The sequence below is a fragment of the Solenopsis invicta genome, chromosome 5 (assembly GCF_016802725.1).
Source record: "Solenopsis invicta isolate M01_SB chromosome 5, UNIL_Sinv_3.0, whole genome shotgun sequence".
Lineage (NCBI taxonomy): Eukaryota > Metazoa > Arthropoda > Insecta > Hymenoptera > Formicidae > Solenopsis > Solenopsis invicta.
Genome location: NC_052668.1, coordinates 4005660 through 4023742, shown reverse-complemented (window position 1 = coordinate 4023742; position 18083 = coordinate 4005660). Strand labels below are relative to the sequence as shown.

The window sequence follows — 18083 nt, the reverse complement described above, 5'->3', positions numbered from 1 at the left end:
ATGCTTTATTTTACTATAAAAAAAGATCGTAATATTTACAAAATCTTTTTGTGCCAATTAAAGTGTTTCTGCCATTAAAATAGTCTCTGTTGGTTTAACTAAGAGACTTGCTCGTGCTGCTTTCCTTTTAAAGATTGCAAATAAATGGCCTCCTTTTAAAGATTGCATGTACCCTCCCAAGCATTTTTTTCCATGCGCTGTTGCATGATAATGCCACTCAGTTTTAATATAAAAGCTTGTTTTCATGATTCATTATATCATTTATCTGAAATTAATTTTTCAAGTGCTGTTTTGCACCATCACTAAAATAAATAATATTGTTTACATTAAGGCTTTTCATTATCTGTGGTCACAGATTCCCCAGGATAATCACGTGTTCGAAAAAACTTTACTATAGCAGGGAAACCTAGAAAAATGGCTTCCAGTCCCGAGCAGATGTTAGATCATCAGGAGGTGAAAAAAATTTTCCGGCTTAACATAATAGGACTAAAGAACAGAATAGGAACTTAGAACGTACGGACTTTATATGCTGCAGGCCGACTTGCGAACGCAGTAGAAAAAAATAAACAAAATGCAAGTAGATATAATGGGGATCAGCAAAACATAATAGGCAAACAACGGTTCGTGCCATTGTGACAGAGCAACTACTCGGGCACCAACGAAGATGACGTAAATCACCGGCATGAAATGGGATTCTTGATAAAAGACTCAAAAAAACATTAAAAAAAGGTAGGAAATAAAGAAGAAAGTAAGACGGTAACTCTTAAGATAAAAGAAAAAATATTGGAAAGAGAAACAGGCTAGGATAAGGCAAGAGATTAAAGAGTTACTGAGAGAGAAGGTGAAAGGTTTGAAAGAGAATAAGAAAAAAGCAAATGAGGAGATAGAGGTTTTAAGAGCAAAAGTGAAGTTATATGAGAAGAGGATAAAAAAATTAGAGGAGAGAGTAGAGGAGCTAGAATTAGAAAAAAAGAAAAGAAGAGAGGAAAATAGCGTGGGAGGTGATAGGGAGGAAGTAAGAAGCACATATAATACAAGATCAAGAGTTAACAACATTTGCAATTTGAGCAGCAGAAGCAGAATGAGCGAATGCAGTGGTTTAAGCAAGAGCAAAGTAAGAAAAATTAAGAAGTGGGTGAAAGAAAAAGATAGGGAAAAAAGAAAAAATAATATTATAATAAAAGGAATAAAAATAAATAAAGAAGTAGAGAGGGATAAAAAAGGGTGTAGGGAATGGGCAGCGGCCCTAATAAAAGAAAAGATAGGTGTAGATGTAAAGGGTAAGGTAGTTAACTGCAGAAAAAGCGGTAAGATAATTTTAATAAAATTAAAAAATAAGGACTGCAAAAAAGAAATAATGAGAAACAAGTATAAATTGAAAGGGGAAAACATATATATAGAAAACAATTTAAGTTGGGAAGAAAGGAAAATGCAGGAAAGAATAAATAGATGGACAAAAGAACAAAAAGAAAAAGGTGTAAAAGTAAAGACAGGATCGGGTAAGGTTAGAGTTAAAGAGATATGGAAAATGTAGGAGGAAATAGAGTTGGAATTAGAAAAAAGGAGGAAAAAAGAAAAATGGAAAGGAGAGAGATAGACAAGAAAAGGAAAGAGGAAAAGTTGGAAAAGAATAACAATGAAGAGCAAGATCGGGATTTCAAGTAAGCCGGGAAGTAGAAAGGGAAGGTAGAGGAGAGGAGAGGAGAGGAGAGGAGAGAGAGAGAGAGAGAGAGAGAAGGTGTAGGAAACAAAAATAGAAAAAGATACGTATTTTGGAACGTAGAAAAAATAAATAATAAGGATAGGGAGTTTTGGGAATATGTAAAAGGATACGACATTATTAATATGTGTAAAACCTGGATAGAAGAAATAGGATGGAAAAAGATCAAAGAAAAATTGCCAGGAACACATGATTGGGTGTGTAGCTTCGCGAAAAAAGAAAGGAAGAAAGAGAGGGCGAGGGGAGGTTTATAATAGAGATAAAGAAAAAAAGGAATAGGACAGGTAAAGAAGTTAAAAATAATAAAGGAAGAAGAGGAGATGATAATGACAAAGGTAGGAAGAGAGAGAGAAAGAAAGAGAGAGAAAGAGAGAGAGAGAGAGTAAAAATTGTATCTGTGTAAGGAGCACAAGGGGGAAAGGGTCTAAGAGAAAAACTGGAAAAATTTATAGGGGAAGAAGAAGAAGAAGGTAATGTGATAATAGAAGGAGACTTCAATATAAGAATAGGAAAATTAGGTGGGAGAGATATAGGAGATATAGGAGATATAGGAGAAGGAGAAATAGCGAGGTATAGCAAGAACAAGGTGATAGGAAATGGAGGAAGAAATTTGGTAGGATGGATAATGGAGAAAAGGTGGTATATTTTGAATGGGACAATGGAAAGTGATTGGAAAAGAGAATTTACATATATAGGGGCGAGAGGATGTTCGGTTATTGATTATGTTATTGTAAATAAAAATAAACGCGATAAAATTCGTAAGTTTACAGTAGGGGACAGGGTGGACTCAGACCACTTGCCATTGGAGATGAAGGTCATAGAAGAGGAAGGAAGAAACCGAGGAGAAGAGGAAGAGGAAGAAAAAATAGAAATAATAGTACGGGACGAAGAAGCAAAAGAGAGGTATATGCAAAAATAACGGAGAAACTGTGTGAAGCAAAAAAGTTGAAAGAAAAAGAGGACGATACGATTGAGGAAAAATGGGAAAAGATAAAGAGGATAGTGCACAAGGCCATGATAAAGAAGAAAATAAGAAAAAGGAAAAAAGTTGAAGACAAGGATTGGTGGGACAGAAGCTGCACAAGAAAAAAAGAGAAAGGTGAAGAGGATATACAAGAAATGGAAAAAAGGAAAAAATAGGAAGAGAAGATTATATTAAGGAAAAAAAGAATTTTAAGGAACTGTTGGAGAAGAAGCACAGAAAAAAAAGGAGGAAAAGGAAAAAGAATTAAGAGGAATAAAGAGTGAGGCAGAGGTGTGGAAATATATAAACAAAAAAAGAGGCAAAAGAGCAAGGATAATAAATAGGATAGGGAAAGAGATATGGAGGAAATATTTTAAAGACCTGTTGGAAAGTTCGGAGAAAAAAGAGAGGATGGAGGATAAAGAGAAAGAAGAGAGGCAGCGGCGGCGTGCGATGATAGGTTTGAGCGGGAGCCTGCCTGAAGTAGACACCGATGCAAATATGATTGAGGAGGAACAGGGAGAGGAAGAAATACAAGAAGCGGAGATTACGAAAGCTCTAAATAAAATGAAAAAAAGGAAGGCTGCAGGAATTGACGGAATACCGATGGAGGCATGGAGTTGCGAGAAAGGTCTGGGGGTTAGATGAAAGGATATGTAAAAATGATTTAAAAGAAGATGGATACTATTCAAGTACTTAGTGCAAAGTGTAATGTCATATGGAGTAGAATTGTGGGGATGGAAAAAGAAAGAAAATTTAGAAAAGGTAATGATGAATTATGTGAGATGGATTTTTGGCTTGGAATTCTGCACACCAAGGTATATTATAACGAGGGAATTAGTGATGGATAGGCTAAGAGTAGGATGGAGAATTAGAGCTAGGAGGTACGATCAAAGAGGGTAGAGCAAGGGATATAATAAAAGAATGCTGGGGGGAGAAAGAACAATACGATTGGAAGGACAAATACGGCATAGAAAAAGAGAGGTATTATAATAGAAATGGGTGGGAAATAAAAGCTAGGGAGGTAAGAGAGATTGGAGAATATGACTTAGAAGCACAATTGATAAAAAGAGAAAGGGAGGTGCAAAGACAATGGGAGAATGGAAAGATAACTAAAGCAAGATATAAAAAAAGGTACAGGAAAATAGACTTAAAAGGTAGAATTCCTAGGTATTTAGAGATAAGAAATATCGCAAATACAAGCCGGGGTGAGAGCGATGATAAAATTAAGGTGCGGAAACTTAGAGCATGCAAACAAATATTGGATAGACGAGAGACAATGGGCGTGTTTATTCTATGATAAAGGAAGCAATGGCATGGATCATTATGTGAAAAAATGCGAGGAAATTAGGGAATGGTTTGCAGACTTAGGAAGAGTTAGTGACAAAATTTTAGAAGAGATATATAATAAAGATTTAGATTAGTGTAAAAAAAAAAAAATAATAATTCAGAAATTATGGAAAGAAAGGGAAAAGAAACTAAAGAAAAAGAAAGAAAACAAAAAAGAGAGTGGGAATAAAATGGGTAGAAAATAGAAGATAGTAAATAAAAAGTGATAGGGAAGTAAATTGTAAGATAGTATTATAGTGATAGTATTAGGTATTACAAGGTAGCACGTAGGATTATGTACTATAAAACAAAGGCTGTAAACGGCTGTAAGTAGCGATATTATAGACAATAAGTAAAGAAATAAGATATATATGTAAAATATGATAGGAAACAAAAAGAAATGTAAGCGCATGGTAGAGTATTAGTAAGAAGGACGTAGAACATAAGATTAGTATAGGGTATGAATGAATAAGTGGTTAAAAAACTATTGTAAACCAAGTCCCCTTCTCGGCAATGTAAACTTGAAAAAAAATAAATTTTATATATATATATATATATATATATATATATATATATCTTCAATAATGCTGAAACAGTACAGCAACAGTACAGCATATTGATAATATATTATGTAACATTATGCGCTGTATAAATAATAATATATTGAGCATTCAAATAACATTACAATATTCACTTCCGTAATTTTCTTGCAATTTTTCTCAATGAGGTAGAGCCCTTCTCCCACCCAAGCATTTATTTTCCACACAACAAACCTTTCAGGTGAACCTTACTTTGTCATGAAATACACATTTATATTGTTAATATTATTTGTTATTAACTTTTTAATGAATACACAACGGGCGCCAACTTAAATCTTCTGAAGGTCACTCAGGGTGATTATTTTGACAACATATGTCAAGGTAGAGGTCATCAAAGCTGAATTTCTTATAGTGTATAATTATTTTGTTTTTTATTAATAAACATTTGTTATTAATAATTTTTTAATAAAGAACATTAGTTAAAATCTTTTACAAATTACTCAGGACCATCTCGTTAGTAACATGTCAAGGTCAAAGTCGTCAGAGGTTGCTCCTCTTTTGTACATATTTACCGAAAATGCAATAAAAGATGTAGGATGTTAAGAAAATATCGATATCCTTTAATATTTTGGAAATTAAGCATTTCTAAAAAAATATTCTATATAAAAATTATAGGATTTAAAGTAATAGACAAATATCAATAGATAAAAATATCTGTGTGTCCTTGATTGATGTTATTAAGGTCATGTAAAAATAATCTTCAAATTTTCAAGTAAAAACTCCTATTTTTTTATTGCATTTTATTATAGTCAATTTTAAGAATTTTTCAGAACATTATAATAAAATTATTTTTCATTAAGTACTTTCCGAATGGGACTTGAAAATTACAGTATACTATAACTTTCAAGCCTCATAACTCATAAAGTACTTAATCAAAAATATCTTTATTTTAGTGTTTTGAAAAGTTCTTGACATCCAATATTAGATTCTGGAATAAAAAATAGGATATTCTATTTTTTTTTTTTTAATCGATATGACCTTACCTTGACTTTGGCAACGTCACCCAAGGTCAAACTGACAGGATCAGTAGATAAATTTTTTTAAACCTTACAAGTTTTGTCTGAAACATTTCTTATGGAAATGCTTAGTTTTCAAAATATTAAAGGATTTTCATACTTTTGGAAAACCCTGTGTGTGTGCGTGTGAGTGTGTGTGTGTGTGCGCGTGCGTGCGTGTGTGTGTATGAATAGAGAGATTTAGATAGAGAGTGAATGTACTTACATATCGTGGAAAGTTTTTGAACGAATGGAACATGTAGAATCGATGAAAGTAAACAACACCTGTTGCCATTGTATTATAACCTAAATCCATTTTTGTACCAGTGTCTATAATAAAACGAGCACCTTCTTTTCGATATCTACATTCTGTCTCATAATCGATACCATCTTGAATAGATGGTGTGTTGCGAAGTTCTTTCTTCTCATAATACCAGCACGGCATGTTTAAACCACTTCTGAAAGAAATTTAATTAGCAAGCACTATTAAATTCCTAAAGGCTAAGGTTCAATAGAGATTTGTAATCATATCCAAAATCACCTCCTATTATTCACAATAGCAGTAATGTAATGTAACAAATCATAACGTAAATTTATTGTTGAGTTGATTTTAATCTTTGTACAAGGTGTTGCAGATACATACAGCGCAGTATGTGAATTGCATACTCGGACACTACCAGGGGCTGGCAGTGGCAGACCCGATTCAGTAGGTAATGATGGCATACACATGTATCAACAAAATTTACTGATCGGGTGGATCAAGCGCATTTTTCCAATTAGGCTTGCAGCGTATCAATTAAAGTTGGTTTATAATAACCGTAACCGTAAGAAATTGGCCAATCATGGTCGATTTATAGAAGAACAATCAACTTATAAACCAACCCTTACGCACAATCATTCTTAAATAATAATGTAGAAATATTGTTGTATGAAACATTACACAGCATGGTAACATGTTATATAAAAAATCAAATGGTTTTTTTAAATACTTGTAAAAATATTTATATCTCAAATTTAAATTTATGTAATTTTTGACAAATATTATTTAGAGATTTTATTTCGACAAAACTGCTATATTCAAACGTATCATCTAAGCGCAATTATTTAAAATTTTCGTCAATTTATGATACTATTATTGTATTGATATTCGCACAATATGCCTATCAAGGGAAGTATTTCAATCAAACACTCTTTTAAAATTTGTATAAAAACTATTTATTTAATTTTTATAACATGTGTTCAAAGTAACCACCACTTTCTTCTAAGCATAATGCAACTTTTCACATTACCCTTTGCCGCACATTGCTTAACATCACTGGCGTTATATTTTGGATAACCGCTCTAAATTTATTCATCAGTGCGTGGTAACGTTTGATACACCTGATATCGTATGAATTCCCACACAAAGAAATCCACCATAGGTGTCAGATTAGACGATCGCGGTGGACACTCGTGAAAATCACTGTGGATTCCTATCAATCTACGTGAAAATCTTTGATTTAACACTCCTCGTGCCAAAAGTGATGTGTGGGATGGATGGCTGTCTTATTACAAGATAATCTGATCTTGCAGAATATTTAATTGTTCTCGCGGAATATTTTCCAATAAATTTAGCAAAGTTTCTGCAAAAAATGCTGCATAAATTTCTGCAGTAATATCAACATTTTCTTCGAAAAAATGCGGCCCGATTATAGCATTATCCAGAATCCCCATCTAAACATTAATGCTATAATGACCTTGGACGTGTGTCTCTTTTCGACAATGGGGATTTTCTTCGGCGTAATGATACTATAAAATGTTACCATGTTGAATGTGTAATGTTTCATACAATAGTATTTCTTCATTATAATTTAGAAATAATTGTGCGTAATTGATACGCTGCAAGCCTAATTGGAAAAATGCACGTGATCCACTTGATCGATAAGTTTTGTCCATATTGTATGTGCATGCAATCATTACCTACTGAACCGCGCTTGCCACTGCCAACCCCTGGCAGTGTCTGGGTATGCAACTCACATATTGCACTGTATGTATCTACAACACCCTGTACAATTTTATAAAAAAATTTATTATTTATTAACAGTACTTATATCACTAAAAAAAAAAGATACTTGTAGCTGTTAACCTGATTGCAATTGGTCATAGTTATGCAAAAAACAACCAACTCACATTATAATTTTTTAATTATTGTAATCAGTGGATAGTCGGTATATTTTTCTAGAAAATAAAAAAGATCCAAGTCTAATATGTGTCTAAAATTAATAAAAAAACAGTTTTTAATTATATTTTTAAATCATATCAAATATTTGCATTTTTCTCAAAACAGACTTCAGGTTGGTTTATAATAGTCGTAACCGTTAACTTAAGCCGGTGCCATAAAAGTTGGAAGATAGGACACCTATACTACCATTTATAATGGCTGGCAATAATCTGCTGTTTTTGGCGGTAACCGAAAAGTTGATGCAACTTTATCTTTTCAGCCTACGGCCTACGTAAAAGAAGTCAAATTTGTAAGGTAGCAGTATATGAGTGCAAAAATACTAGTAAAGTTTAATTATTTTGTTTTTCCACACACTGCAATTTGGAATAAGTCTATATTTTTTGTGCAATTTAAATTTATATAAAAATTTTTAGGTGTTATCGCGATCATACTGGCTATTATAAACTGCCCCTTTAAAGATTACAGTAACGGCTTTATGGCTACGACCATCGGATTAGGGTAAGGATGATTATAAATCAACCTTTCGTGTGGGTTGGGTATTTCCTGCATAACTATGGATAATTATTCTAAATCAAGAGTAAAGAAGAAGGTCCAACGGAGATTTGTAACAGTAACCATAAAAGTTAAATTAAATCAACTTTACAGTAACGATTGCAGAGAAAAGCCAGATTAGGTACGTTCAAATTAGATATAAGATTACATGTTGATAAAAACATTAAATAACAATGAAAACAAATCAGTATTTAATTGAATTAGTTAAGAAATGTTCTCCTTTATATAGTAAAAGCAATTTTATTATAAAGATAGGATAAAATTGAAAAATTCATGGAATAGCATACTATAGAATTGTTGAATGCAATAAGCATTGTTAATTTTATTTACTTAGTTTTACAGCAATACAATAGTTTATACGTATAGTATACTATAATTTAATCGTATATATTATTAGTTGTTAATTATAAACACCAAGAAAATCATTGCAAAAAATTTTACTCTTAAAGATTGTCTCTAACTTGTAACTGAGAATAATTGCAGTTAATAGACACAAGAGTTATATTTTTAATATTGTAAATATCTATTAATAAGTGACATTTCCTATACTTTAAACTACGTTTATATCTATTAATAATAGATTTCTGTACTTTATCAAAGTTGAAATTGTACATACAGAGGTTAGAATCGACTCAAACGTGATTTCACGTTATGATTTATCATATTGTTAGATGTCTATAATATATGAAGTAAGCATAAAAAGTATTGGAGTTGAAAATAAAATAAATTTATTTGTTAGTGCCCTTATTCCAACTCCTTACATTGGAAATTTATTTTATTTCTTACTGTAACTCCAGTCTTCACAGTTACTTCATTAATTGTAGATGGTTCTTACTACTTACGCCTTACTTCTTACTGCTTATTCCGCGTATTCCAGACGTGTTGACGGTAGAAGACGATTTTGATTATAAATATAGATCTCTATTGAATTTGTGCCTTTTACTGACTGTAGGGTCTAAATTCATAAACATTTCTCAAATCTCAAATCTATCTTTATCTTGTATATTACGTTACCATACGCAAGATAAAAACAGATTTGAAATCTGATATTTGAGAAACGTTTATGGATTTGAACCTAAAGTTTATTAAATTAAATTTTTATGGTTATAAATCTCAATTGGATCCGCGCCTTAATACCTAATATTGATACATTTTTTATGTACCTTATTAATGCCTTTATTCACAGATCAGCTTTTATTTCCAATAATTCAGATTGTTAAATATATTAATACACTAAACAGCAAATGAAATGATATCAACAATTTATTCTTTCAACACTTGTTTCAATTTGTGAAACGAATTGAACACTTTTATTCAAAATTGCGTTCAGAAATATCACCCGAATGTTCTCAGACTGTGTTCCAAACATATAGGCCCGTATTCATAGTTGAGACATAAAATGCCTCGCACATGAAATGCATAACATAAGCACAACCATGGAGTAGGAAAATAGGAGGCTAAACTCAGCACTCCAATTACGTTCTCGTTTCGTGTTCCCTATTGGGAGGATGGTAGCTGAAAAGAATAACTTCTTACTAGAGTCCTATATAAAGAGAGAAGCGACATTGATGTCCAAAGCTTTGAATGGTAATCTGATTGATATTTGATTGGCTAAGCAAGCAGCCATATTGTGACCATAGCTGTTTGCAGAATGATATGCCGTTTGTTTTCTGTTCCTGAACTCTCTAAATAAGTGTACACTTAAAATGAAATAGATAGATGTTTCAAAGTTAGCGAAAGCAAGAAGGAACGTTCCAGTGCAGTCTAGTGCAGGAATAGAAAACAAGCCTACGAATGGTGTTTGATGACGTTAGAGCGGTCCCAAAATAGCGGTGTAGAACTCAATTGGATACTAAAGGTTGTGGTGGGGGTTCGATGTCGCTTCTCTCTTTATATATAATAGGACTCTACTTCTTACGGATGAGCGCCATTTGTAATAGTTACCCTAACTTGACTTTTCATGTATTTTCATAGAGTTCAGTGTTTTTACCCGAATATTGAAATATTTATTTATTTGTAAACCAAACATAGAAATGGCGTGTTGGATTTGAGGATGTACACCCAAGGACTTTGATTCTGTCCATGGAGAAATTTTTCTAACTGAAAAGTCGCTATCTTTCTACATACTTACAGTTTATGATTACCGTAACAACCAATAAGCTCTAGTTGTTTCATTAATCATGAACTGCGAGTATGTAGAAAATGGTGACTTCTCAGTTTGGAAAATTTCCCCATGGACAGAATCAAAGTCCTTGGGTGTACACCCAAGGACTTTGGCTCAATGCACACAAGACGCGTCAACGCGTTACGCGTGGCAAATAGCCAATCATTTTTTCGTTTTTATGACAAGAAATAAGAAAGCAAAAGAATGATTGGCTATTCGCCACGCGTAACGCTTTGACGCGTCCTGTGTGCATTGAGCCTTTGATTCTGTCCATGGGGAAATTTTTCATACTGAGAAGTCGCTATCTTTCTACATACTTACAGTTCATGATTAACGTAACCACCAATAAGCTCTAGTCGTTTCATTAATCATGAAATGCGAGTATGTAGAAAGTGGTGACTTTTCAGTTTGGAAAATTTCCCCATGGACAGAATCAAAGTCCTTGGTTGTACAGTCATGTTCATTATAGTTGCGACACTTTTTCTTAGATGCGTCTCTGAACACGCAACTATAACAAGAGCTGAGAACATGATTGGTTCTTACTTGTGGATCCAACCAATTACTTTCGCCGCTCTATAAGCAAAGCTACATTCCAAAAACCATCAAAGAAAAAGTGTCGCAACTATAATGAACACGACCAATCACAGTCAAATGTGAAGAGAATATTTGACTGTGATTGATCAATTCTTATAGCTTATGACTAGAGTCCTATATAAAGAGAGAAGCGACATCGAACCCCCACCACAACCTTCAGTATCCAATTGAGTCCTCCACCGCCATTTTGGGACCGCTCTAACGTCATCAAACACCATTTGTATCATTCTGCAACTAGCGGTGGTCACAATATGGCTGCTCGCTTAGCCAATCAAGTATCAATCAGATTACCAATCAGAGCTACGGACATCAATGTCGCTTCTCTCTTTATATAGGACTCTACTTATGACTTATGATACCGACTAATAGCTTATTGTAGAAAGCCTATTAAAGAGCTTCGCACATAAAATGCATAACATAACATAAGCACAACATAAGACTAATGGGCCAATGAACATTCAGCATAAAATCGCCATATTGATTTACATAACATTTTCATTGGTTCGTTGAATGTTGTGCTTATGTTATGCATTTCATGTGCGAGGCCCTTTATATTTCGCCGCCTAACCACTACTAATCAGAAAACATCGTATATACATACATACAGGATAATTATTGCCTGCAATTTTATTCTGGCGGAAGTTTGTAGGCATTCGTTTTTATTTTCGTATCATCATAGGGAGACGAGTAGTAAATTTGCCTGCATTGGATTGAATGGTCATATAGTCCCCGCGAAATCACTAAAAAAAAGACTGATACCATTACATTTGTTACTTCGAATTCGGAAATGATCATACAAATTAGTAACGATCTAATAAAATAAGAAGTGCTTTACGAAAACGTTTGCAATTTCAAAAATACATAAAATTGTGGATATAATGCCGTTGGCAACTCTAACGGCTCCTTGGACAGAGCATCATACAAATGAAAAGGTAAAACTCAATTTTCCTCAGCGTTTCCAAACTGCTATGTACTTGACACTTTTCTAAGACACAATAAATTTTAAATAAAGCATTGCCGTATTTTTCAGAAATATATTTACTTTGTTTTTTTTTCTTTGCTTTAACAATTAAAAGATAAAAAAATTCCTCACATGGGAAATATTCATCGTTTCGCTTTCTATCTTTTGCATTTGTTTAGCAAAGTATGGAAATTCTTCCGGCTGAAAATCAAGAAGAAACAACTCCAGGAAATTTAATTGAAAGATCAAATGGTTGCTCGGAATCTCATGAAATTGAAGTACGTGACATGACAAGGGATGGTTACGAAAAAGCTGAACCTTCTCACTTTGAATTACTAAAAGTCCTTGGCCAAGGATCTTTTGGCAAGGTAAGAATAGTGAATGTGTATTTATACAGGTTTTGGCATATCGGTATGCCAAATGTATACCGAATGTCCCACAATTTGTGACCAAAATTTTAATGGAGTATTCCTTATTTAAAAATAAGATGAAAATTCTAATACAAAGCTGTACAGGCTATAATACTTTTTAAATGAGAAGTATTTATAGTAGACAAATCAGGCAGTCTAAAGTTTATGCGCTCAGCAATGTACATCATAGTGACAGTGGGTGCTCTTGTAAACTTTTTATTGAAGTAATTACAATGATGTTAAAATGCTTTATTGATGGAATCATAATTAAATATAAAAAATAAGTACATTGTACAGTCAAACCTCGATATTTTGAATCTCAAGGAAAGAGCTAAAATCTTTGAGATGTAATGGTTTTGACTTATTGAAATTTTTGAGTAAATAAGGGTTAACTATTGAAAATTTGACTTATGGAAACACACACACACACACACACACACACACACACACACACACACATTGTACGAGAGTAATTTTTTGATTATAATGGCTTTTAAAGAAAAAAATCAATTTTTGACATTTATTGCATTTATATAATAAATGTAATCATATAACAAATACCAGGTTATTACTGATGATTTATTAAAAAATCTGTAATTTTACTCTGTATTAATGAATTAATATATTGTGTATTAATGGTATTTGCTCAATGGTAATTGAAGCAGAGAATACATTGATCTCAATATTGTTAAATTTTTCTTAAAAAAATTTCGTAAAACATAAAATTTTGTGAAACGTTTACTCATTTCATACAATGTAAATGTGAATATAATTAAAGATTTGCGGAAATAGAAATTATGCTTTTGTTTAATGATAAACACATAGTTTGCTCGAACAGACACGATTAAAGAGTGAGGAAGTAGAGCTGCGACAAGTATTCTTATGTTTTCCAGCAACATTATAACACATAGTTACAACTTCGAATTATAGAGACAGTGACAATAGAAGTTTGACTTAGAAAGGCAAACTTTAACTTGTAGACGTCTAGTTACTTTAAATTTGAGTTAAAATAATATCTTTAATGCTGACAAATAATTTAAGTTGAGGTTGGTTTTTCCAACTTTTAGAAATTGTCTGTAATGGAGTGGAAGGGAATAAACAAAATTTTGGAGGTTTTTGAATTATAGAGGTTTGAATTATCGAGGTTTGACTGTATATGCATTGTATAATTGTATAAAATTGTATAATTGTATAAAAGTATTATATGATATTAAATATATAACTTATTGTCAAACTCACGCGATGTTAACAATTCACGAGATAAACAACTTCAGAGAAGAGATACATATATACATTTATGCTACTCACGAGGTGAGCCCTTGGTAAGGTGACCAACTAAGGGAAAAGGGAGGAAATTTCTCTCTTTTGATCATATTTCTTCCTTCCTTTTGTCATAAAAATTCTAGAAATTTCTCTCTTTTTAAAATTGTTAAATGAAAACAATGAATTAAGAACAGACTAGAGAAAATCTATTTAGTTTAACTTTGAGATACAGTGTAATCATTGCTAGCCAATTAAAAACATTGTGACAAAGATAGATGCTTTACGATCATAATAGCTTTCTCTTTTACCTAGATAGGCTGCATTCGAAAATTGTACTCGTCGAGTAGAGTTACTTTGAGTGACCAATTAGGACCATTTAAAAGAAATATTAAAATTTCTTGATACTGTAAAGGCTGTGTTTATGGTGCAATACAATTTTAAGGATGTGCAATGTCAAGACTTTTACAACGATGTTGTAAATAATAAAAAATTGTTAGACTTTTGCAAGACAAAAGCTAAATATAAAGACAATAAAGAAAACAAATATTGAAAAGACATTTTTTATTTTAAAAGATATTTCAAAATGTTTTATTTTTTTGGTTAATTTTTTGTTTAAAAGACTGCGAAAAAGTACATTAAATATGTGATTAAATATTATTTTCAGTTAAATTGTTAAATATAATTTTAAAAAACGTGTAAAGAAATGATTTTTATGTCTTCTTTTGGTTATCACCTAGTAAAATTGATGTTCCCCCATTTTCCTCCCTTTTGACGAAAAAATCCTTGCTTTTGGTGTTGGTCACTCTAGGCTCTTGACAAACAAGTCACCGATTTCTCTTCTCTTTCTAAAAAAAGGCATGTAAAGAATATATTGAATATATCGAAGTTATTATTGTCGCTTTTCCGCGATGCCGATTGGTTTTCTCGCTGCACTAACTTTGTGAGCGGCTGTCAGCGCGGGGATTGCGTATCTTGACTATGTATTGAGGTGTTAATAGTGTAATATTAAATTTGTAATTTGTATGAAATTATATAATATCGAAGCTGTAGTGCGCGGTTATTTTGTCTAGTTTAATAAAATGTTATGAGTGTGTAGTATTTACTCACACTTGTACTGTAGTACCGCAGTAAGTTGCGGATATTAGGCATTCTCGAATAAATGACGATTAAATATTTCCAGCACCTATAATACCGTTACAGAAGAACGGTATTGAGTCAGCGGGGTAGCGCGCGGAGTTAGGACGTAGACTGTTATACTTGCAGTCTCAGATTCGATTCCCGTGAATACATTTTTTTATTTAAATCTTATATTTTTAAATTGTTATGTATAGTTATTAAACCGTTTTTAATTATTTAATATAAAATATTTTTTTTAATCAAGGAATTTAAAAATGTACTATTACTAAATTAAAAATTTTCATGAACATAGAAAATATATTTGCAATAAAAATTTACACTGTTTTAAGAACGTCAAAATAAGTGTTTTTATAAATTGTAAATTTTTAATTGAATTAATAAATAAAGAGCATTTTTTAATTCTTTGATTTAAAAAGAAATTATTTTATATTAAATAATTGAAAACGGTTTAAAAATTATATCTGACGGGTTTCCTTTGTGAGTGTTTATAACTAATAGCCTTAGTATATAATATTAATGTTGTAAATTAATGTTGTAAATTATTAGATTTTAGACATAAATAAGTCACAAAACGAGGTTTTATGAATATTTCATAAAAATATATTTTACTAAAAATAAATTTTTATTTTTTAATTTAACATTTTTTAAAATAAAACTTTAAACTTTTTAAAATTTATTTGCTTTTAATAGTTATTTTATAACGTCTACAATGAGATTGTAAAGTTGCAAGAGAGATGAACACGGTGGATAAACATATTCTACAACCACAGCCCACATAACATGACTTTATTTGTCAAATTCATACACACATTTTGACATTAAATTCATTAATATTATTTGAAATTTACATTTGAAGCCTTTAAGTTAGAATAAAGTTAAAAAATTAATATGTATAACATACGTATATATGTATATATAATGAGGTGCATTAATGAGATTCTTTTTCGGTGTAACTTGTACAAAAGTTACAGCAATTTTAGCCAATTAGACGAACTCACTAAGCCAATGACAACACATGATTGGTTAACTCTTAAACACACCGATCCTGTAAAATACGGAAACACATTTTTGGGTCTGGGAGACTTTTTTAACTTTAAGAAGCTATAACTTTGATTACAATCAATATTTTACTACGATTTTTTTTTTAAACAAAAGTTCAAAATCTCAGGAGTATGACTGCATAATCGGCATTGCTGAAGAATAATTTATTGTGAAGTCATATAAGAAAAAACATTAAGCAAAAATGAGAAATTGGTCAAAAATCCACTTTTCCTTCAAAAAATCATATTTTTGCAACAAAAAACGTTTAAGGACTTTCAAATACGGCGTTTTAAAGCTAAAGAGTCACACTTTTAAAATAAAATTTGGCAAAGTCATTCCTTTTAAAAAGTATAATTATATAACATAGAGAATATGAGGTATTTTTGGGCATCTAAAAATCCACTTAAAAAAAAAATTATATTTTTGCAACCAAAAACTTTAAAGAACTTTACAATACGGCGTTTTAAAGCTAAAGATTCATACTTTCAAAAAAGAATTATATCATTGTTATTTCTATTAAAAAATGTACTTATGTAACAAGGCGAATATGAGGTATTTTGGATTAAATCGTGTCTAAAATTGAAAATTGATGTGTTTCATGATATATTTCGGAAACTCTTTTTCTTCAGCATTTTATAGTATTCCAATTTTAGACAAAGTATATGCGAGTAACATCCGCAAACCGACCTGTTCGAACGTATTTTGTCCAGCTTTTTTATGTAAAATACTCACAAAAAAGTTTCACTTACACACTATGCCATATGGGTCGCATTGACCCTAACAAAACTTTGCTGTCGTGCCGTTCGAATTCTAGTTGACCAAAAAAGTTGATCAACCATATCAATCGAAAGAGATTTCAAACTTTTTTTACGTCTTGGTCCGAATCTCCTATCTTATTCCGTCTTCACATAGCAAGCGTTTAAAACTTCATAGAGGGTCTTTCAGACCCACTTACGTGTTTAAGGGTTAAACTGCTGGAGTTCCTAAACCGAAAAAGGATCTCATTAATGCACCCACTTCCAGTAGTGGGATTCTGTAACTCTTAACGGCTAGGGATATCATTACGTGTGGTTGCGCAGCTTTTCTACCATGTATAATATCTGCGCAACGACGCTTTAATGATACCGAATTGTCGCTAAGGAGTTGTAACGACCGTATTTCGCGCACGGACTGTCGACGGTACAGGAATGGGCGCGAAAGGTCGCTTGGAGGAATTAGACGTTTCGTAAAGATGGTAAATATCAATGTGTTTATTCTACAGGACTTCGGTATATTTACATCGGTGGTCAGACGCGGGTTTCGAAAAACCAACTGAACGCGCGGACGGACGTGATACAAAGATTCGTTTTTAAGCGCGCGGACGGACGTGATACAAAGATTCAGAGCTTAAATCGACTAAGCGCGCGGACGGACGAAATACAGATATTCAGTACTTAAATTGGCTAAGCGCACGGACAGACGTGATACAGAAAGTCGGCTCGGTATACTCGGTACGGGCAGTCATCTATAGACACGGGAATCTATTTACAGCGGGTTCACCTGTCGCGTGAGACGCGGTTCGTGGAACTTAGTCGCGTGTTTTTCCTCGAATCTCGGCGGCCGTGTTATTGTGGCCGTGACGCTCGGATGAGACGCGGCGCGAGGTGCGGTGAGCGCGGCGCGTACACGGATCCGTGTCTTGTCGTCGGTTCGTCGCGAGGCGGTTAATACCGCGGATGTTCGCCGGAGGACACCCCCTCCTCGCGCCAAGTGCGCTTGGTGGAGGCACGGAGCACCGTACCCCCGTACGTGAGGTGGCGTCGGATTCGGGAGGCGGGTTGGATGGGAAATCGCCTTCGTGTCAAGTGGCTTGACGGGGCCCAAGTTGTTCTTGAGCCCAGGTCGACGAGTCGGGAAAACGGATCTGGGATCGGAGGCGGAAGCGGTTGCTAGCTAAGTGGCTTAGCAGAGACCGAGGCGCTTGATCTCGGTAACAACCTGGGGAAGCTTCTATTCGGCGGACCGGCCAGAAGCGGATCAGGTCCCGGCCTCCGGCGAACGTCGCCTTATATACCCGAGAATCGAGATGAGGGGGATGCGCGGTGCGTTACGGCGGAGCGGTCCGACGGCAGCATCCCCGCCACTCGATCTCGG

At 33.3% G+C, this 18083-nt stretch overlaps 2 protein-coding genes across 8 annotated transcripts in view; one reads left to right on the top strand and one right to left on the bottom strand.

Annotated features, from left to right (window-relative positions):
• Positions 1–9714, bottom strand: part of LOC105194733 (cyclin-K) — a 53184-nt gene extending 43470 nt beyond the window's left edge. Inside the window, exons 1-3 of one of the 6 annotated variants that reach the window (XM_039450126.1) lie at positions 9544–9714; positions 9223–9335; positions 5834–6065 (exon numbers count right to left, since the gene is read on the bottom strand). In XM_039450126.1, the coding sequence (XP_039306060.1) occupies positions 5834–6052 (219 nt within the window). In that variant the 5' untranslated portion in view covers positions 6053–6065; positions 9223–9335; positions 9544–9714. Of the gene's footprint in view, positions 1–5833; positions 6066–6148; positions 6593–9222; positions 9336–9543 lie in introns of those variants that run through there. The other 5 variants (XM_039450127.1, XM_039450123.1, XM_039450124.1 and 2 more) reach the window with 5 other exon arrangements.
• Positions 9715–11700: 1986 nt separating this feature from the next.
• LOC105194734 (ribosomal protein S6 kinase 2 beta) overlaps positions 11701–18083 on the top strand; it is a 117250-nt gene continuing 110867 nt past the window's right edge. The window contains exons 1-2 of one of the 2 annotated variants that reach the window (XM_039450116.1): positions 11701–12070; positions 12279–12467. In XM_039450116.1, the coding sequence (XP_039306050.1) occupies positions 12017–12070; positions 12279–12467 (243 nt within the window). In that variant the 5' untranslated portion in view covers positions 11701–12016. The remainder of the gene's footprint in view (positions 12071–12278; positions 12468–18083) is intronic. The other variant, XM_026139852.2, reaches the window with a different exon arrangement.